Source organism: Aspergillus affinis, assembly GCF_023601865.1.
Source record: "Aspergillus affinis strain CMG 70 chromosome Unknown NODE_27_length_306053_cov_87_951578, whole genome shotgun sequence".
Lineage (NCBI taxonomy): Eukaryota > Fungi > Ascomycota > Eurotiomycetes > Eurotiales > Aspergillaceae > Aspergillus > Aspergillus affinis.
This window is the reverse complement of record NW_026515808.1, coordinates 166156-187195: the sequence shown is the minus strand read 5'-3', so window position 1 is coordinate 187195 and position 21040 is coordinate 166156. Positions and strand designations below refer to the sequence as shown.

The window sequence follows — 21040 nt, the reverse complement described above, 5'->3', positions numbered from 1 at the left end:
ATAGATACATAAACTTGGCGAAAAATCCAATCATTCAGACTTCTTCCCCCATCCACCACCTCCCGCTGTCATAATCACCACGCGATCATGCGTCTTCACCGACACCGTATTTTTTCCTCCGATATTCACCACCCTCTCACCACCCGTCTCCGCGTCCTTCGAAACCCACAGATTCAGACCCGTCTGCGCGGCCTCTCCGCCCTCTAATCCGTACGGGCGATGGACACGTCGTTCCGAGAGAATCGAACACTCCATGGGCGCCAGGAACTCAATATCGCGCACAACGCCGTCGCCACCACGGTGCGCACCCTTGCCGCCGGATCCCTCACGCAGCGTGAATTGCCGCAGCAGCGTGGGGTACCGTTTCTCGAGGATCTCCGGGTCCGTGATTCGTGTGTTGGTCATGTGCACGTGGATCCCTGACTCGCCGGTCCAGCTGGGCCCTGCGCCGCTGCCACCGGCGATAGTCTCGTAGTAGCCGAAGCCTGGGATGGTGGCGCCGGTTTCTGGGTCTGTTTTGGGGTTCGTGCCGAATGTGAGGTTGTTGCAGCATCCTTGCGAGGCGGCGCACGCGTGGAATGCCTTGAGGACCACGTCTGTGATTCGTTGCGAGGTGACGACGTTACCACCGACGACGGCGGCGGTCTTGGTTGGGGAGAGAATGCTGGGGGAGGGGACTTGGATGTCGATCGGGGCCAGACAGCCCTGGTTGAGAGGCACGTCCGCGTTGATCATGCATCGGAGGCAGTAGATGATGGCCGAGTGGGTGATGGCGATCGGGGCGTTCCAGCCACCGTAGACTTCGGGACCGGTGCCTGCGAAGTCGAAGACAGCGGAGCCGTCGTTGCCGTTGATGGTGATTTTGAGCTTGATGGGTGTGCCGTCGTCCATGTAGTCAATGGATTCTAGAGGCTGGCCGCCGAACCGCCGGTGGAGGTCTTTGAGGAGGTTGCGTACGGCGGTTTCGGCGGTTTCTTGAATGGCGTACATATACTTTTGGACAGTTTGGACGCCATATTCGGCAAAAAGACTCTGGATAAGAGTGATACCACGGGTGTTGGCAGCAATTTGTGCCTTCAGATCAGACAGGTTGTCACTAAAGCACCGGGCCCCAGCGCAGCCAGGGTGTTCGGCGGGCTTCCGGACCAGAAGTTCGTGAACACGGTCTTCATTGAAGACGCCGTTGCTGACAATCTTGTCTCCTTCGATGGCAGCTCCTTCCTGCCAGAGCTCGGTCGACTTGGGCGGCATAGATCCGGGGAGAATACCACCGATGTCGGCGTGATGGCCACGAGATGCTACGTAGAACATGATCTCGCTGCCACCGGGCTTGTCAAACACGGGGGTGATGACCTAGAAAGTGTCAGTATGAGGGATTTCCAAATTGGTCAACAGCCACTTACTGTGATATCAGGAAGATGCGTGCCGCCAGAGCTCGGGTGGTTAGCAACCAGCACGTCTCCGTCTCTCAAATCTCCAAGCCACTTCTGGTGCTGAAAGCGAACTGCGAACTGCATGGACCCAAGGTGTACCGGAACGTGAGGCGCGTTAGCGACGAGTCCGCCATCTGGAGAGAATAGAGCGCACGAAAAGTCCAAACGCTCCTTGATGTTTGTGGAGACCGACGTCTTCTGTAGCGTACGGCCCATTTGTTCTGCAATCGACATGAAGCGATGTCCGAAAATACTCAATCGGATGGGGTCAATGCCGGAAGAAGCGCCGCTCTGGGCATTCTTCTGTGAATCTTTGAGATCAATGACAATGCACGTTTCCAAAATACTCGCCACGGAATCGGGCGCTACCACGACTGTCTGGGTGTTATCGATGATGACTGCAGGTCCATGGACGCGGATGTTTTTATCGAGCTTGTCTAATAGATAGACAGGCGTGTCGATACGGCTGGGGTGTCCGTCGAAGAATGCCTTGGTCGTGTTATCAGGCGAGGCGGCGACGTCTTGCAGAGAAGCTTCCTTCAGTTGCACAAGAGGGCTCTTTTCCTCCCGCACCTTGGACGAAGCAATCGTGCGCACACGGATATCGTCGACGAGAACAGACCGCTCCGAGTTGAAATTGAACTCACGGCGGTGGCGGACGCGAAACTGCTCCAGGAAATCGGAACCGTCCTCGGGCTTCAGAATCATCAAGCTCGTATCGGATCCGTCATAACGCATGTTGAGGTATAGTTCGTGCCGAACCTGGTCGGCTGAAAAGCCTTGAACCTCCATGTCTTCCGTGGCAACCTTGATCAACTCATCAAAGCGACCTTCAAGCGTCGACTGGGAGTTCAAGTAATCCTTGGAAACCGGCTCCTGCGACTCCTTAACCACCTCGGCCAGAGCCAAGCCATAGGCTGATAGGACCGACGAGTACTTGTGGATGATGACGCGAGAGATGCCCAGTGAAGCGGCAACGGAGCAGGCGTGCTGTCCACCAGCTCCGCCGAAACAAGCCAAGTGATGAGACGCCGTCTCGAAGCCCCGAGCCTGAGTAAGGTTCCGGATCGGGCGAGCCATCGATTCGTCAGCAACCTTCAAGAATCCGAGAGCAATCTCCTCAGGCGTGTACTCAGTCTCGCCACTCTCTTTGCGCTCAGCATTGATTTTCTGAGTCAACTCAGTGAAGAGCTTGGTTGTCGCTTCGAGGTCAAGCGGCTGGTCCTCATTGGGGCCAAAGATGTGTGGGAAATATTCCGGCATCAGACGTCCCAAGAAAAGATTGGCATCAGTGACGGTCAAAGGACCTCCTTTGCGGTAGCAGGCAGGGCCGGGATGAGCGGACGCGGACTCGGGCCCGACGTAGAACAGACCGTTCCGATACGAAAGGATGGAGCCACCACCAGCGGCAACGGTGTTGATATCGAGCTGGGGGGACTGGATCAGGACACCAGCAACCTTTGACCCGAAGACATGCTCCAGATGACCGTCGAAGCGAGACACGTCGGTAGAAGTACCGCCCATGTCAAAACCGATGACCGGCGTCTTCTCGGTGGGGTCCCAGCTGGTCGCTGCGAAGCCAACAACACCGGCAGCCGGACCAGACAAAATGGCCTTCAAGCCGCTAAATTTGCGGAAGTCAACCAGACCACCGTCCGACTGCATAAATTCGAACCGACACTCGCGCTGCTGGTCTAGGCCGCCTTCAAAGCTAGATGAGATGGAGTCGATGTAGGTCTTGATGACAGGGGTGAGGTACGCATCGGCAGCAGCCGACATTCCTCGAGGCACGATCTTGATCATGGGCTGCAGCTTGGAGGACAGAGTAACGGAGAAGCCCATCTTCTCGGCCAAATCTCCGATGATACGCTCATGTTCCGGGTAGGCGAATGAATGGACTAGAGCAACAGATAACGACTGGTAACCTTGCTCCTTCAAGCGCTTAAGCTCAGTTCGAACCTGTTCCACGTCCAACTCCTGTACCACGCGAAACTTCTCGCCGGTGACGCCCTCCTCCACGCGAGAGCTGGAAAAGCAGTCCTTATCCGCGGCCGCATGAATGGGGAGGACTCGTTCATTGATCTCCACGACACCCTCGGGAAGGACACTGGGTCGGGCCATGGACAGATCGAAGATGTTTGGCCGCGATTGGTCACCAATGTGCAATAGATCACGAAATCCCTTAGTCGTGAGGAGGGCCGATCGAGCGCCCTTGCGCTCCAACAAGGCATTTGTTGCTACGGTAGTTCCCATCCGTAGGCTGCCAATTGCGTCCATCTTCAGGGGCTTCCCCCGAGGGAAAGATTCACCCGTAACCTTCTCGAGGATCTGACGAACACCCTCTGTAGGAGCATCTTGGTAGTGGGCAGGATCAACGGATAGTAACTTGAGGATGATGTCAGGGCGACCGGGAACGATGGCGTGTACATCGGTAAATGTACCGCCACGGTCGATGGAGATTGTGATTTTCCCAGTCCCGGCCATGGTGGATGAAGGTGACAGAATGAAGGCCGTCGAACAATGGGACAGAGAAGTGAGGGATTGCTAAGGGAGGGGATCCCCGGAGTTAAAATAGCTGCTTTCCCCACGGAGGGGAAGCCTGCCAGGAGCCCGATAACGATAACACTGGTCACGTGTCGGGCCGACGCCTCGGAGGATCGGCAGGACCGGACCGATGTCGCCGATGGTATCATGGGCCCTGCTTCTTGCGATAGGGACTTGGAGTAATGGAGGCGATGTTGACATGAAGGATCGGATGACGGAATTAGCAGGGCGACTACTCCGAATCTAAGTGTGTCAATTGAAATTCGTATAGACGTACAAAAATTTTGTAAACTCTTAACATGTAACTAGTTACTAGAAGTATAGTGCTCGCTATTGACGAGCCCATCGGATATTGTGAGATGGTGATTTGACAAGTAAACTATTTCTTCAAAGTATTCTCAATCCAGTCCGTATCCATATCAATATCAATTTGATCTAACACCTCTTCCCACAGTCCTGGGTCATCGTTGATGTCAAAATTGAACGAGATATCGCGCATAGACGGTAGATCCTGCTGCGAGGGCCACTCAGTAGAGACCACCGGTGCTTGCTCTGGAACGATATTTGTAGCCGGACTTGCTTGCTGTATGCTACTGGGTGTGATAGGGGTACCGATAGCGATGTCGTCTCTCCGTGAGGGGTTAGGCCCAATCGCCGATTGTAGTTCGATTAAAAGGGAGTGCCGGGAGGCTAGGTAAGCATTGCCGCGATCTGCCATATTGCGGAGAAGGCTTAGCGCTACTCCCATACTCCGTGCATTCGTTTCGTTGTAAGGAAAGGCGGCATTGACCATGACGAGCAACAGAGCTGCCGAAAATACGTATTCGCCGTCGAGATAGCCGTACGTGGCTTTCTATAGTATCAGTAAAATGAACCAATTAAGGGTTTGATTGCACTGTAACCTACCGACAAGATTTTGCTTCGCCGCAGCATCCATAATAACAGTAGTAGCCCGAGCAGCACTAATGCAGCTGTCTATGACCGCCACGGTATTTGGTGATAGCCCTTCTTTCCAGTCGCCTGCCACAGAGGATTGATCACCTGCGTCAAGTCGACGCTGTATAACATAAAATACCAGAGGCCGTGCAGTCATATTGACACATGAATAAAAGTGCAAAAAGATTGACACCGATTCACGATTTACATTGTTGTGGAGACTGGAGAAGTCGATCCGGAGCCGATCCGGAATCCGTTGAAGCCATTCCGATAGATCGTTCGTGATGCTCTGCACGGACGCAAGTAGGTTGGAACCAGACCGGGGCTTTTTACGATAGATTTCTGATACAACCGTCAGAAAAGTTCTTCCTGAGCAGGCAATTTGGGAGTCCGCACCTTCTCCTATCCTCCCTAAGATCCTCGACAACTGCGTGTAATAGGTCAGCACGACTGAAGGCCATGGAACGTCAGCTGTCCTATCTATTGGTATTGGCCATTTTATTCCAATGTCCTCGTCATGAATCGTGATAGGATTTCCTGACTTGACAGACAGCAATCTGGCGCTAGTCAACCTAATTGTTCATTAACAAAGCAGCTCAAGAAGGACATACCGATCCAAGCTATATACAGACCACCATGCTCGTCGCCGGCGGTTTCGATCACCTTCACTGATTGAGGGATCTGAGACCTCTTGGTGAAGACCTAGTGAAATGGCCATGCGCAGAGCGAGGCCGATCTGGTCTTGTTGTTAGCGCTCACTTGCACTCAGCAGTATGCTGATGAACGTACGTATAGGAAGGCAGCATCGCGCCTATTGAGGTTCTGCATGTAGTAGGCCACATAGCACAACACTTCGACAAAGAATATTGAGCCCTCCTCGTGGATGTCTGGCAGGAAACGTAGTGCATGCTTGAAGTATTTGAACCCAGGCGGGCCATCGTCTCCCGACCATTGATTCACCGAGTACATCAGCCCAAAGGCCACAACCAGTAATACCTGGCAGTAAACTAGACAGGATTCTCGAGACGAGAAGTCTGGTGGTTGGTCATATACTGTCTTCAACCGTTCTTCAATATCTGCGGGATGAATCAAGGAGAAGATGGTTCCAATATAGGTGTACTGCACCCAGAAAAGTCGCTTGGCGAACTCAAACGGTGGCATCTGGGGTAGAGCTCTGGTCGTTGATAACCGCAGCGACGAAGGGTCATCATATAACGGGCGAACATCCCATGCGAAATTAGTTGAAGTCGGATTGAGACGTTTGGCCAGATGGGTAGCGGATGAAGCTCCCACGAATTCTGTCTTGTGTCAGAATGGACGTCATAAAAATGGCATGTTGTATACGCACGATGCTCCCCGGATCGATTCAAGAATAAGTGATCAGTCCCCTTATACCACCAATCGTCGCGCTCCGGTGGAGCTTCTACATTGGTGTAGGGGCTGGGCTGAGCAGGGGTCGCGTTGGCAGACTGATCTGTAACCAAAAGTCAACGATCAAGTTAGATCCAACCGTTGCGAGCATAAAAGTACTCCATACCTCGGCGGGAAGACGTGCGGGCCTGGGACTGAAGTTGCAGAAAATAACTGGGAATGGACGGTCAGCATGTATAGCAAGACAGATCATGCTCAGTTTCACCTTTCTGGAATCGACACACGCTTTTCAGCTTCAGAGTATACGCATACTTGACCCACATCCTCGCAGGCGGCACACGGGTACGGAGGATTGCCAGCACATCGTGTCTTCCTATTGCGACATCGATTACATCTGGTGTCGTTGTTAGCGTCGCTATCTGAATACGAAGATCAGCCTTTGGCTCATTCGATCACCTACGCCACCATCGATCGTCTGAGGTTAGATCGATCGTCCGATCGATGATGCATCCTGGCCTTAGCTTTTCCCGGAGCCATTGGGTAGTCGGCGTTATCGCTGAGATGCAATTACCATAACGCAGAGTTCTGCTGGATGGGAAAAATCGGAGCCTTTGATTTTTTTGACAAGGTTTGATGCTGATGAAGGTCTGAATCCCAGCGTCGAGTACGCCAATGAACAGTGCATACCCCGGGCTCTTCCCCACGAGATTGTTCGGTAATTAGTTCGGTGCAATCCTGCGCGACTGGATCGTGAAAGTAAGGCGATGGATGATCGGCTGAAATAATCCCGGTCTAGCTTCGCAGCAAGGACACAGACCATTCCGATCCGACCAACAGAATTAGAGGGGGATTGGAAGTCGAGGGACAAATAGTCAACGGAGTAGAAGGCGTTTGTTGTCTCCGTCTCCGGCAGTGGCTTCCCCACACGTGTCTTGCTGACTGATCGCTCGGTCGGCCCGATGCCGATAAGGAGGAGTTCCCATTATTAATGGTGACTTTTCTGAAAGCATCACGAACGGATTCGCCATACCAGCGATAATAAGGAATGTTTCGCTTAAGTGAAGGGGAACTCGGATTCTAATAAGAACGCTAAAAGAACAGAACCACCCGAATACAGGAAAGGAGACGCCGCAGTGCCTTGATCTGGTATCTTCAAATACTAAGTCCTTGTTGAGAAATATAGATTGAACATGGGGGTTCGCCAAAGGTCTGTGCAGACGACATCGGCAGAAGCAAGGGTCGCGGATCACTCCGAATCCTGAACTTTTCACCCCTTCACGACTTTTTGAACAGGCTCCTCTCCGAAGATGGTGACAGAAATCGTCTTTTTGAAGAAGCTTTTCTCCGCATTCCCAGTCATATTTCTTGTTAATGCCCGCGATCAGCAATGTATCATGAAGGTGGTAAGTCCAGCCGACATCCAACATTCCCACCAAACGTTGCTAATATGCATATGCGAAGCATCATGGCCGTGGACCCCGGCAATACTATGAACCCAAAGACCGCGAACTGGATATCCACGTACTTGAATCCACTGCCTATACTTGACTGAAAGAGCGAGGGCTTTGCGACTGAGGAATTGTACCTAACTACCTGGGTGCCGTAAGGAAGTTCGAGCCATCTTTATGCCAGCCTCACTTGAAAAATTTCTTGGATGACGAATACCTTCCCAGCGCGATATTCTTGGACTATTTCGAGGGTCTAGGAATGATCAGCCTCGATAACTACACCCAGGAGCGTATGGATAATTTCGACAAATACACAAAGCGTTCGTGTGACATCGAGACCCGAAACCAAGGAACATGATGCTCGTTAAAGATACTCCTGACAGAGTGGTTTGGCTGAATTTTGACCGGGCGGAAACTTGTGATGAGAGCCGAATTGCTCCTGAACAAACTAAACTGATTGAGGAAGAGGATGAGATTGTTACGGGATTCAAAAATTGCTTGGTAAGTGCGCCCGGTATGTTCGCCCCGGCCGCTTTTTCCTAAGTCTCGTCAACAGGAAGCCGATTATGCGAAAGGGCAACTTGATGATGCATACATCTTTTATTGCACCTAGTAGTCAGACATCAAGAGTGAGCAGTGCTGAACCAGCTGATTATAGCGGTATTGTATTCTTCTCTACCTTGACACATTGTTTATTGTTATACCGAGTACATGTTGGAGTGATCGGATTGATGGTATTTAATGGTTAGTTTACCTACACAGATAGTTTTGAAATTTAGACCCTCCTGCATTCATCTTTTTGGCCATAGGATTACTAGCCCTATCTTGCCAAATGGCCAACCTCCACGATCGGGTGGTCTTTCGTTACGAGACATGTAGTTGATTTTTAATACAATATTTCGAACAGGACTTACAGAAGGTTCACTTCACTGCTTTCAGCAGTAGCATCAGTAATATATGCAGTATCACAAGGTGTATAAGCGTATGCTGTCTAGCTCGTTACGCAAGTTGAGACTCGATGGACCAGAAATCAAGTTCGCTCCATATTTTTGGTACAGTAGTGATTGACATTTTGGTAAACACCATCATAGAGAAGACAAGCACTCGCTGCGCTACACTATAGTACGAATATATACGCTTATTCTCAATGATTATCATCATCTGATTCCTAATCTCATATGGTGATCCTCTGCGGCATACGACATCGACTCCCGATATCAATCTTGAGCTAGCGCCCCACTTCAGACGGGCAACAAGTGGGTAACTGGCGGTCAGTCTTGTCGTCGCCGACTTTCGTGCCAACATTGCGACTCAACAAACATGGAGAACTTGTATGAGCATATCATGCACGCAACTCAGGACGACGACATCCAAAATGTCGCCGGCCTACTGGATAAAGGTCTTACAGTAACGGTTGATCATTTTCTCATTGCAACACAGCTGAAGTGCTATGGTGTACTAAAATTGTTCTTGTCTCGTGGCTGGGATATCAATACTGACGTGAATAATTCTGTGCCCTCGACGTTGGTGTAAGTCTGGGAGCCTTCTTAATACGCTTGAATGCTAAATCTCAATAAAACACCTGAAGAAGTGTAACCGTCTATTCTCTAATCTATGACCATTGTGCATCTCTCAACGGATTGAACTTGTCAAAGTCACCAAGGACAACACCCCCCCTCTTGAATAATCTATTGGGCCGCCTTCTGTTCGAACTTCTGTAGAACTCGGATATGCTCCTGCTTCAGGGCTTTGAACTCGTCGTCGAGCTGATTGTGCCAGGGGTATAGAACGAAAACTTGGAAGGCGAGTGCGGACGAGGCCACTCCGAAGTTGATAAGGGAGATTCCGCGCGTGATGATCATGATGTATTTAGTATCTGTCAAAGAACTCTTGTCAGTTCAGGTAGATGGTCGCATGCGATCAATGCTCTGTACTCACAATTAATGGAGTGGAGAGGGTAATAAAGTTATCAACCTAGCGCTGCATGCGGTATAGTGAAGTAAATAGAGATAGACTGGAATGAACGACAGGTGTACGACTCTTACAGAGGTCGTGCGATAGGAGACAATCAAAAGAATGGAGGATAAAGACAACTCAGGGGAGATTCTGGGGCGTTGAGTACAAACCTCCTGTTTTCATATGGCGCAGGGAACGGTGGCCCGGTGGGTCTGCAACGTGTCGGAGATTGTTCGGATCTGTCGGGTCCGACTGATAACGGCGCTGGGCCGGCTTGCCCGGTTCTTAGCCGTCGGACTGCACTATAAAGTCGGGTGACGGCCTCATTTCCTCTATAGCCTCGGTATTTGTCTCAGGGTATTTTGTTTAAGGCCGGTGGCAAGGCTGAAATTTTACTTTATTCACGAACCTTTATGGAAGAGCTCTTCTGTCATCATTGTATGCTAGTTATTCGCCATCCCTTTGATGACTGACCGACTTCTTGGTGGAATATCTCGCTGCGGAGGCTCTTATAACTTTGTTGGTCCTTTTATGTCTCTTTACATAGGAGCTTGCTGAAATATAGTATGATTGCCGATTTTGAAAGCAAGCCAGTGCCCTATAAACCAGTGCGAACTCTCTCCACGCCGCAAGAGATTCACAATGAGTACCCATAAAAGTATTCTCATGTATCCCCAGATACAAACCCCGAAAGTATTCGTTAGCGAATAAATATAGCTCCTTCACAATAGAAATGTTCACGCAACCATTTCCTCGATGGTAAGTATGCAGCTGACCTAATCATGTACCACGGTCGATTATTCAGATCAGAGATCGAGAATCGCCATTTGCAATCGTATTTATAGTTACATGCGCTTACTCATTGCCGGCTTAGAAGCCATGGTCAGCATCGATCAAATCGGCAAGCCGAGCCAGTGCCCATCCCTTGTCGCAGAGTCAAAAGGCCGATGAACGTGAATTTGACATCATTATGTTGTTACGTCATACACCCTCCGGCCATTCCAGACCACCAGATTTATAAACCTCGCCTCTGCAACAAAGCAATATATAACTTCACCTTCACTAGATCAAAGAGAATGAATCGCCTCTCAACGTGCTTCAAAAGACAATTGGTTACAAAAAACCTGAATATCAATACCATTTGCTATCCGCGAATTTCATCACCCGCTACATTAGTGACGACCCGACTATACTCCCAGACTTACAGCGGCAATATGTCGACCGAACCTCCCCGCAATGAAATGGTATACCTGCCCGGCGTTCTATCGCCAAACCGATCTTTCGGAGTTTTCCGCAAGGTGCTACATACGGGTCTATACTCGCAGTTCGTGGCCATGGAGGTGCCCGTGAACGGCGAGATCGGCGACGAGGTATGTATCTATACACCGCACCCACACATTTCGACGCTTTTAGTATCGCCGGTAGTGGCTAACAATATGCCAATCAACAGAAACACACAGTCGATCAAGTCCTTCTCTTCACCTCGGGCATCGGTAAAGCCATTGTGGCCGGAAAGGAGCAGGAAGTGAAGCAAGGCGACACAGTGATCGTTCCTGCAGGCACACAGCACCAGTTCTTGAATGTAGGATCCTCTCCATTAGAGGTGGTCACTATTTATTCACCCGCGGAACATCACCCTCAGACAGTGCATCAAACCAAGGCTGAAGGAGATGAGAAGGAGGAATCCGGACAGGATGAGCCGGCGGAGTGGAGTCAGAGAAGCAAGGCGGAGAACGAGAAGTTGGGATTGGTGAACGTTTAATGATGTATGGATTAATCAATTTCTGTTTGAATAGTATTCTGAATCCACCTAATGTACCTTTGTTTGTACTCGAATACTCGAAGCACTAGGTAGTTTCGAAAAAGGAAGGGGCAGCTGCTCGAAATAGTATAATTTTTCTTCCATGTATTTTGAATAGCTTCAGTCGTCTCAAGCTATCAGGAAGTGACAATACTCTTGAAGAGTGCCGGTTCCCGAGAGTGATTGTATTGCAAAAAAAAAAAAAAAAAAAAAACCCCTTTGCTGCCCTTGGCTTTCAATTCATGCCAGGATCGAGGACATTATCTAATGAGGCTTGTCTGTATTCAGCGGCATACGATACTCGACCATATCACTACTTGCATTAGCGACTGTGTCGTACATCCGGCGTGCAGACGTGTTTGTATGGTGCGTCGCCCAGTAAAGCCTCCTGCAGCCTTTCTCTTCCGCCGACTTCCTCGTGGCCTCAATGAGGGTCTTGCCGCAACCTTTCCCGCGGAGAGAAGAGTCGACGAATAGATCTGCATAACTCATCAGGTTTACGCAAACAGAGCAAAAGAGGTTATGATATTACCACTCAAATAACAAACATGATGTGGATGCCACACGCTTTGGTGGAAGAAATAATGTGCCAGTCCGACAACGGCGCCCGTTTCGTTCACGAGTACATGGGCTTGCAGGTTGCCCTCTGGCTCCACGATGCGCTTGAATGTGTCTTCGTATTGCAATTGAGGTAGATCTGCCTCGCAGTGCGTAATGAATGCTTTCCAGAGACTCGCCCATGAGGCGTAATTCTCGGGTTTGAGGGTGGTGAGTTTGATGGACATTTTTGTTGAGCTTGAAATGGCCCCGCCGTCGGAGTTGGGCTCCATAGCTTTTATATGGTATTTATACTATTTTGAAAATTCCGGGATTCGGAATTGCATGAGGCAATTGTGATTTGCTACTAGTGCCAGGCCTAGGCTGCATTTTGACATGATCACGCCCTAACGCGTTTACGCCCTCCTCTATCAGACAGTAGATTGGACGCCTCGATTTGGCCCCCACATTTTCAGTCTCCCTAATCGCGTTGCCATTTTTCGTTGTTCCAAGTAAAATCCTACTATGTCAAGCATTCCTGTGAGCGGGCTAGGGAATGGTCTATTGGAGTCACGGTCATTTGTCGTGGACTGTAGGAAGATGCTCCCCCGGAGATATAGAATTGCGATGCTTGATATATTATAATTAGTAAAACAAAATCATATAACGCTGGCCATTGCCGACGGGGGGTATTTATCAAAACGAATAGCCTGGTCATTGCTCTCAGCTTCAGGTTGTAACTAGATGAATATTAGATCTCGGTTTTCAAATATTCCTCCGCCGAGGGGTGACTTACATCCAAAAGTCTAAGAATCAGAATTGTCGCCTTCTTCAATTCCATCCAGGCTGCATATATTTTTGGGCACCCAGATAACGGGGACTCCCCTGCAAAAAGATTATCTTCCATAGTTGCGACGTGTTGCTCGCCGACAATTATCCACCTCTCAGGATCGAAAGTGTTGGGACAGTCTCCATAGATATGACGAGAGTATCGAGCGACTTCCTGGTGGCAGACAATCGTTGTATCTTCGGGGAGAAAGCATCCCAATACTTCCATCCCACCCTTTGGCGCCTTGAATTCTTTATAGTATGCTGTCAAAGGGCAACATCTCGTCGATTCTTTCATAATGGCATCAAGGTATCGGAGTCCGGTTAGCTCGCTCCACTTAGGGACCTCTGAAAGAAAACCGTCAAAAATTGCCCTTTCTATTTCATCTTTCAACGATGCCATGATGTCCGGACGATTTAGCAGACAGTAAAAAGTCGACACAAAGGTGGCGATGATAGATTGAAGCTTGAAGTACACCGTATTTTTTGAAGCATTTGTCTTGAGATGGGAAAAGGATCCTGGGAATAATGTCTGCTCATTTGTAGCTAAGCAGCGTTCCAGCCTTCTAGAACTCCGAAGAGGACAGTATCTCCTTCTCGTCTTAGCTCGTGGGTTATTCAAAGCCAAGTATTGCATGGTGGACTGTGAGAAAACACCACCCATCCGACCGGGATGATAATTATATGCTGGCACTGTTCGATGGCTCGGACTTGTTTCGATATGATCGTCCATTGTCAGTAGATCAATGAAGTCTATGTCAAAATAATGCAGCATCGATGGCAGATCCACAATTTTATGGATGTTAATAGTAGCGACGAAATTGGTGACAAGCTGATCAATGGTACCTTGGTATACGGCTGCGTCCTCAAGGTACTTTCCTCTGTCCCGCACCGGATGGTTGTAAATACCCTCTGGTGATGTGCTTTCAAATTCTGTTTGATCTGGTGTAGATGTGCCATTATCGTTCGCAAGCAACTATATTGATTAGTCTCTGAATATTCCGCTGAGAAAAGCTCTACCTACCTCGTCTGATCGCCCATTATGCCGAGAGAATAATGCCGAGAGGAGCGAAGAAGTGTAACATCGGAAATGCTAACACAGTTCGGTCCTATTCGCACGATTCGATCATATCCTTCATGGAGCTCAGTGAGACAGTCACCATATTCAGGGGAACGCCGAATATGCCATCGCCAGCAATTAGACAAGCTAGCAAACCAAGGCCCAGGAATCCCTCTCAACCGCACACGGTTGCCAAGAATGCGAAGAAATAGCAAGACCAAGAACACCGCAGTTGCGTATTCGGCCATTCTTCGAGGAAGTCCATAAGATCATTGTTTTCTGTCAAGATGGGATCATTGCAGTCGGCAGGACTAATTGCGGTGGTCAAGATGTGTCATTAATTTCCCTCGGCCGTGTTGTCCCGAGAGAAACAGCGATTGCCGAGAAATCCCGACATGTTGTTCATGTTCGGTCGCATCAGACACAAGTGCCAGCAGAACAGATTTTACACTCAGAGTAAAGACTATGAACAAATTTAATCGTGATGTGGTTCTTTAGAAGTTTCAATGATCATATACTTCGCTATTTATAGCATACGCTGTGCTCGTTAGCGAGGGTCCTGTTGCCAAGCTAGTTTGATAGACATTACGGGTCAGTTGATTATTATTTGTTAGATGTAAAGTATTTATATCTTTGCAGGATACTTGAGATCGAATCATGTAGATTTGCAACTATTGACCCTTTAGGATACTAACTATTGGGGGGTATATAAATAGCGAAACAGTTGAAAGCTTGCACTCGGAACGCCGATAATGTATACTTACTTTTTACTTATCCTCAAGTTAGCGTTTCTGAGTGTTTCCTTGTCGGACGAATGTGAACTAGTGTTAGGTAGGTATGTTTTAGTGCCTCTAAGCATGTTCGACTATAATGAACAGGTATTCCAATGGTTTGTGTCAGAGACATGATAATTGACCGGAAAGCAGGAAGGCCATGAGCTAAATAAAGATCCTCGGGAAACTCTAATTTGAATGATGAGCGGCCAGCCAGGAACCATCAAGGAAGATCAAGTACATCATGGGATTGCATCGCTGTATAGCAAGGTCTGGCGAGGGCGAGTCTGAACTCGTGAAAACGGCATTTAAAGTTAATCAATGAGAAACTCAAACTGGGAAACTCATGAGAACTTTTGGATTTATAGCGATCCAGGGACATATTCTGAACCGTCAGGATTCAATTGACAACATTTTTAAGTCACCACGAGGAAACCGGTTAGACAAACAGCGGGTAGCAGCAGACCCACACAGGGACTTCTCCGCCCGAGGCATCCTGAAACAGACAGGTTTGGACTTTGGATGCTCCCATTTCCCCTCAAACTAGTTCTTAGTCTCTCTAGTTAGTCCGCAACCTGTTTTCATGGTCAAAACGCGTACATCATTTCAAAGACCCTGTTGCCTGCACTTCGTCTGGAGTTTCCTTCCGGAGGCCTCCAGGTTATGACTTCTGTAAATGCATACAGCAGCGGGGCGGGTGGAGAACCACGAGAGGTCGATTTGATTCCACCGGAAGAACCGGTCATTCCCACTGGCCCCCGCCCAAATGCCAAATCGACCAATGGGACCTACACGTAGTCGTGTTTGTTTCCTTCGAAGGAGGATGATATGCGTGAAAATTAAGTGACATTATGCCGACGGGGATTATGAGAAAACGTCCACGGAGCACCGTAGTCCGTAGAATCTCTGCTCTCCGGAAAAGCGCAGAGTAAGCTATCTCCAGAATGGAGTCTAGCCTCATCGCTGGGCAATTATTGGTCCGACCAAAAGTCTGGGCACAGGAGGCAGGGCCGTGTCATTCGACACCCGATTCATTGTTTTTCTTCTAGGCCTTTGATTTTGTTGGTTGACCGAAAGACCGCTTGCATCATCGCGCGCATGCAAAAAATAAGTGTAGTCGTGTTTATAATGGCGGTCAGCCATGGCGCGTTGATCTCGAAGTCAAAGTCAGGCGTGCCTAGAGCACAATTGAACTGTATCCAAGGGGAGGGGGGTGAGAGCAAAGAAGGACAAGAACAAACTGGTCTCACTGCCTACGGCTTCTGTCAAGCCATCTCCATCACCACGCAGACAGGGAATCTTCTGCACGAGGACGTGAATGGTTAGCGCACAATTCTCTGGTTTGGCACTTGCAGTAGCGGCTGCTGGAATGCTGTTATAGAGAGGATAGCGCAAGAGCGAGCGCGCCAACATCCTGGGCCATCGAGTCAACACGAGAGAAATGTGCCTCATCTGGCCTGATTCGCGACCGAATGACGTGTGGGCTGCTTGCTAAACCTTGTATGTCGCCAATGGCAAGGCATCTCGGTAACCACAATAGGCGACGGATCAGCTCGCCATCCTTGGTACGAGACTTTGACCTGTTGCGTCGACTCGACCCCTGGGCAAACAGAAAACTCTCCTTAGCTACACTGCATGGTTGCACTCGAACGCCATTTGGCGGCCTAACGGGGGTGGCACCGGCTGAGGCGGCCAGTCCTCCTCTCCGACAGGGTCTTGGACGAAGGTCTTGTCTTCCGGGGGCTTGCGACTCTGACGAAAGACGGCAAGGAAAGCGATACTGCATAGAGATCCCATTAAAGTAGAATGGCTGAGTGAATTTCCCCCAATCCGGTGATGGCAGGGTCTGAACTGCAGGTTGCCTGCCTCGGAGAGACGGGAAGAAAGAGGGAGGGGGCAACGCGTGATTCGGAAAACCTGAGGCACCCTCGAGCTATCTCCTCCCTCGTCTCTTCGTCATCCGAGTCCAACTTCCGTCAACCTCCGTCGAAACCGGTTCTATAGAATTTATCTTGATTTCATGTCTGGTTTTTTGGTGATTCTTCCGTCTCCCTTCTAAATCTTTCCGCATCATGCAACTCGCATATCCTTCCCCAGATATTTCCAGGCGTGGTCTCGCTCCCCCGCACAACTTGCCGATCGATTGATCCACTGTGGGTTGCCATAGACGCACTGACAGGTCAACCGGGGCACGGCGTGGGCTCGCATCAGCACTACAGAGTCCTGTGTAGTGATACACATGTAGCTACGCCGACGCGAAAGTGGCCCCGAACGCACTCCTATTCCAGGCTCCACCGAGACCCAGGGATCGAGAAATTGTGGTTGCATGACCTCATTGATGATTGGCTCTTCTCCGGCCGTGATATCGCTCGATAAGAACTAAAGGAGGGTGAGGATGAAGTGCGCCGGCGCAACAGGAGGCAGATGCTGTAAATCTGTGGATAAAAGGGCCATGGATGCCCCCATTTGTCGGCCTGGATTTTCACCATCACTTCTACAAAGTGCACTGTTCCCTCCTCTGCCCCATATTTTGACTTTCCCCGTTTTGAACCCACTCAACCTGAGACCCTCCCCTCCATCATGATTGCCCCTACAGAGCCCGCTATCGCCTCCAACTCTTCCACTCCCTTGACCCAGTTTACCCCTGACGTCGATCGGGAGGCTCTGTTGGAGAAGGTGATTGTCGTTGTGGGTACGTCGCTCGCTCCTATGGCTGCAGCTATTTGTCTAGCTTGAACTTACCCGCGACATAGGTGGTTCCAACGGAATCGGCGCTAGCTTAGTAGACCTCTGCTGCCGCGACGGCGCTTATGTGGTAATCGGTGATATCGATGACACCGGTGGAGAGGCTTTGAGCAGGAAGTGCGTGGAGAAATGGCCTGTCTTTTCCGACCCGGCTCTGCCACCGAAGCCGCCTAGGTCTACCTTCCAGCACGTTGACGTGACAAACTACCAGGAGGTGGTGGATTTGTTTGACCGTGCGTTCAAAAAATACAGGAAGATCGACCATGTCGTCGTCACTGCCGGCAGCATGGATACTGGTGAAAACTGGTTCGATCAGAAGTTGAGCCTGGTGTCAGTTCGACAGGTATGTCTCTTATACGAGCGACCTTTTATCTTTGCCATTTGAAATCTAATTTCGTCACACAGCCCCCTTCTACGAAGGACCTGGACGTGAACCTTATTGGCTCGATGTACGTGACTCGGGTCGCGAGCGTCTACCTTCGTCATAACCGCGGACCCGGTGTGGACCGATCTATCCTACTTTTCTCTTGCGCCGCCGGTTTCAAAGAAACGGCGGGAGTGTCTTCTTACCAGGCTGCAAAGCATGGCGTCCAGGGTTTGATGCGCTCTTTGCGCCCGTATTTCCCGTCTCCCTACAAGCACAACCTCCGCATCAACACTATCTGTCCCTGGATGACCGACTCCCGCACGCTCCTCACTAAGAAGGTTCATGACCGCTGGCTCAAGGAGGGCCTGCCTGTCAGCACCCCTCAAGAGGTCGCCGAGGTCTCCGCGAGTGTGCTTGCCGACGACTCGCTCAACGGCACATCAATGTATGTCGAAGGCGGTCGCGCCTGGGAAATTGAGGCCAACCTTGATCGCCTGGAGTGCGAGTGGCTGGGCGAGGAGCCATCCCGGGTTCTAGCCCGGGGCCAAAAGGTCCTGCACGAGGCATGGGCTGCTTAAAAGCCGTTTTAATTGCAACCAGCGGGCACTGTGAATTTTCATTTCAAGCTATAGATACCCATCTGCGCCAGAAAAAGACGACTGAGGAGGATGAAAGATTGATACATGAAGGCCGGATAGGGTCTCCATGATATAGGTGGTTCTGAGAGCCCCGTCTAGGTTTCGGGCATTTTCACTTTGTAGAACAACACTGTCTGGTCGATTTGAGATAGGAGTGTTTCCATCAGTACGCCATTAATGAATGAATGAACCCATGAACTTTAATAGCCCTGTTGTATTTCTCGTTCTCCGGTTTCCAATCACCAGTCGGTTATTGTCCCTCGTATTCCGAGTCCACGGCCGATCCCCTAACACCCACCATAGGGCCAGCATTGCAAGACAATACACTTTGTTGTATTATCTTCTTGTCTCAGAAAGAACATATGCTCCATATTCGGCTCAGCCTTTTGTTCCGGCGGCCGGCAGTTGCCTCCGACCCGGATAGCCTGTCAGGACTTGCCTGAATTTTTAGGCTGTCACTGTTTCCCGACTAGGATCTTTAGCCTCTATATCATGTAGCCGTTAAGGCTGAAGGCAAAGCATTTGTTTTCTGGAACAAAGGTTCCCTGTAACGCGTTCATCCGAGAATTCCATGTCGATCAAACAATGCTTGTTGCGAAATCAGCCTAATTTCTGTTTCCTTTTCATCTCGGATGAGCGGGCATATCCAAAAGCTGCAACATGTATAAAGAGCGACACAAGGCGGTGATTGAAGAAAATCAAAAGACTAAAAGCACCGATGCATCAACCCGCCATGATCGCCTGGCTGACGATTTTATCACTTTTTTGCGTTCGAGGTAAACACCATCCCTTGCTTCAATTCAAGTATAGCAGTTCACTTAACACTGCCCTGCATAGTGATCGCGGAATGTCCCGACCTCCCTTCTCTCTCCGAGTTTAACATCACGTCCACACTTCCTGATCCGTTCTCCTGGTACCCTGTATCCAAAGCCGACCGCGTAGCAACAAAGGCAGACTGGGAGTGTCGTCAACAACACATCAGCAGCCTCCTTCAACAGCTCGAGCTCGGCACTAAACCCCCTACCCCATCCGACATCAGCGCATCATTCTCGCAAAACAAGCTCTCCATTACAGTTTCTGAGGGGGCGAAACAGATCGCTTTCGATGTTTCGATCGGTTATCCCTCTGGTGGTGGCGATGGTCCTTTTCCAGCGATGATCGCCTACGGGGGACTTAGTCTTCCTCTCCCGTCGGGTGTTGCTACTATCACGTTCGACAATGGGGCTATCGCTCAGCAAACTGATCAGAGTGGTCGCAGGAAAGGCCTCTTCTATAATCTCTATGGTAGTGATCATAGTGCCGGCGCAATGATGGCGTGGGCATGGGGCGTCTCTATAATTCTTGATGCGTTGGAATCTACCCCGTCTGCTAAGATCGATCCTGCGAAGGTTGGCGTCACTGGGTGTTCGCGAAACGGCAAAGGCGCTCTCGTGGCGGGCGCATTCGATTCCCGTGTCGCTTTGACTGTCCCGCAGGAGTCAGGGACCGGTGGATCTGGTTGCTGGCGTCTCTGCGAGGCTGAAGACGCCGGGTCGGGGAATGTGCAGACGGCTGGGCAGATCGTGCAGGAGAACGTCTGGTTCTCGACGGCGTTTAACTCCTATGTTGATCAGGTCGATCATCTCCCGTTTGATCATCATATGTTGGCTGGACTGATTGCCCCGCGAGCGCTCTTGTCGATCGATAATGTGGGCTATGAGTGGCTGGGCCCGTGGTCTTCGTTGGGGTGCATGAGTACGGCGAGACTGGTGTGGGATGCGCTTGGAGTGTCGGATCATATGGGGTATTCGTTGTCGACGGATCACTCGCACTGTTCGTTTCCTGATGAACAGAAAGGGGATTTGGATGTCTATGTGAGGCGGTTCCTATTGGGGGAGGACGTGAACACGTCGGTGCAGAAGAACTATCCTGGGGTGGAGTTTGATCGCAAGGAATGGGTCAAATGGGATGTGCCTGTGTTGCAGTAGGATCGTTGGATACTAGCCAGGACACTAAGCACGGAAGCCGAGTCCACAACGGGGAGGGCAAACAGCTCGACCCCTCAATAAAAAATATCTTAGCCCACTACCTCGTGATAAAAGTCAATCCAGTTACCTCAGAAGCCTTCTCCGATCATCTTTGCTTCTCAGCAGCTCCCATCTATCTCCAAGAAACATCGTCGCTCGTCATGACTTCCCAAACCCCCACCCTCGGCTACGACGATCTCGCTGGGAAGGCAAAATCCTACTTCGCCGCCATCGATAACAAGGACCTCGAACTAGTTCTCTCCCTCTTTGTCCCCGATGCCACTTTCACTGTTCAGACTGACCACGTGACAATCACCGGCCTGGAAGAGCTCCGATCCATGTTCGTCGGCTTCATGGGCTCGTCGAAAACAATGCTTCATGACATTCAGCATATCACCGTCGACGAGCGCGCACGCAAAGTTTGCACCGAGCACAAATATGTCGGAGAGCTGGAGGACGGGACTAAGAATGACATGAAGAATTGCAACTTTTTTGATGTCGGTGAGGATGGGCGGTTCACGAGAGTGGTGATTTGGATGGCCGGGGCGAACCCGTTGAAATAGGATTTTTGTGTCGGGTGATAAAGGTGTCATTCAA

At 50.1% G+C, this 21040-nt stretch overlaps 8 protein-coding genes across 8 annotated transcripts; 4 read left to right on the top strand and 4 right to left on the bottom strand.

Moving 5' to 3' along the window:
* Positions 1–30: 30 nt before the first annotated feature.
* Positions 31–3917, bottom strand: KD926_005537 (5-oxoprolinase; the record flags this gene model as incomplete). The annotated part of the gene is made up of 2 exons (XM_053098743.1): positions 31–1353; positions 1404–3917. The coding sequence occupies 2 exons, from the start codon at positions 3915–3917 to the stop codon at positions 31–33; spliced, it is 3837 nt and encodes a 1278-aa protein (XP_052957439.1).
* Positions 3918–4356: 439 nt separating this feature from the next.
* KD926_005536 (transcription factor domain-containing protein) lies at positions 4357–6752 on the bottom strand (the record flags this gene model as incomplete). The annotated part of the gene is made up of 9 exons (XM_053098741.1): positions 4357–4830; positions 4888–5255; positions 5310–5470; positions 5525–5649; positions 5703–6211; positions 6262–6387; positions 6451–6497; positions 6550–6678; positions 6745–6752. 9 exons carry the CDS (start codon positions 6750–6752, stop codon positions 4357–4359), a joined length of 1947 nt encoding a protein of 648 aa, XP_052957438.1.
* Positions 6753–9420: 2668 nt separating this feature from the next.
* KD926_005535 (uncharacterized protein) lies at positions 9421–10125 on the bottom strand (the record flags this gene model as incomplete). Its single annotated transcript, XM_053098740.1, has 2 exons — positions 9421–9608; positions 10098–10125. The coding sequence occupies 2 exons, from the start codon at positions 10123–10125 to the stop codon at positions 9421–9423; spliced, it is 216 nt and encodes a 71-aa protein (XP_052957437.1).
* Positions 10126–10902: 777 nt separating this feature from the next.
* KD926_005534 (cupin domain-containing protein) lies at positions 10903–11450 on the top strand (the record flags this gene model as incomplete). Its single annotated transcript, XM_053098739.1, has 2 exons — positions 10903–11058; positions 11139–11450. The coding sequence occupies 2 exons, from the start codon at positions 10903–10905 to the stop codon at positions 11448–11450; spliced, it is 468 nt and encodes a 155-aa protein (XP_052957436.1).
* A 303-nt stretch (positions 11451–11753) lies between these two features.
* On the bottom strand, positions 11754–12274 carry KD926_005533 (GNAT family N-acetyltransferase; the record flags this gene model as incomplete). Its single annotated transcript, XM_053098738.1, has 2 exons — positions 11754–11968; positions 12025–12274. The coding sequence occupies 2 exons, from the start codon at positions 12272–12274 to the stop codon at positions 11754–11756; spliced, it is 465 nt and encodes a 154-aa protein (XP_052957435.1).
* A 4993-nt stretch (positions 12275–17267) lies between these two features.
* Positions 17268–18377, top strand: KD926_005532 (putative 3-hydroxyacyl-CoA dehydrogenase; the record flags this gene model as incomplete). Its single annotated transcript, XM_053098737.1, has 3 exons — positions 17268–17379; positions 17441–17775; positions 17838–18377. 3 exons carry the CDS (start codon positions 17268–17270, stop codon positions 18375–18377), a joined length of 987 nt encoding a protein of 328 aa, XP_052957434.1.
* A 778-nt stretch (positions 18378–19155) lies between these two features.
* On the top strand, positions 19156–20404 carry KD926_005531 (putative extracelular cellulose binding protein (Cip2); the record flags this gene model as incomplete). The annotated part of the gene is made up of 2 exons (XM_053098736.1): positions 19156–19213; positions 19275–20404. The coding sequence occupies 2 exons, from the start codon at positions 19156–19158 to the stop codon at positions 20402–20404; spliced, it is 1188 nt and encodes a 395-aa protein (XP_052957433.1).
* A 200-nt stretch (positions 20405–20604) lies between these two features.
* Positions 20605–21006, top strand: KD926_005530 (nuclear transport factor 2 family protein; the record flags this gene model as incomplete). Its single annotated transcript, XM_053098735.1, has 1 exon — positions 20605–21006. The coding sequence occupies one exon, from the start codon at positions 20605–20607 to the stop codon at positions 21004–21006; it is 402 nt and encodes a 133-aa protein (XP_052957432.1).
* Between the last annotated feature and the right edge of the window lie 34 nt (positions 21007–21040).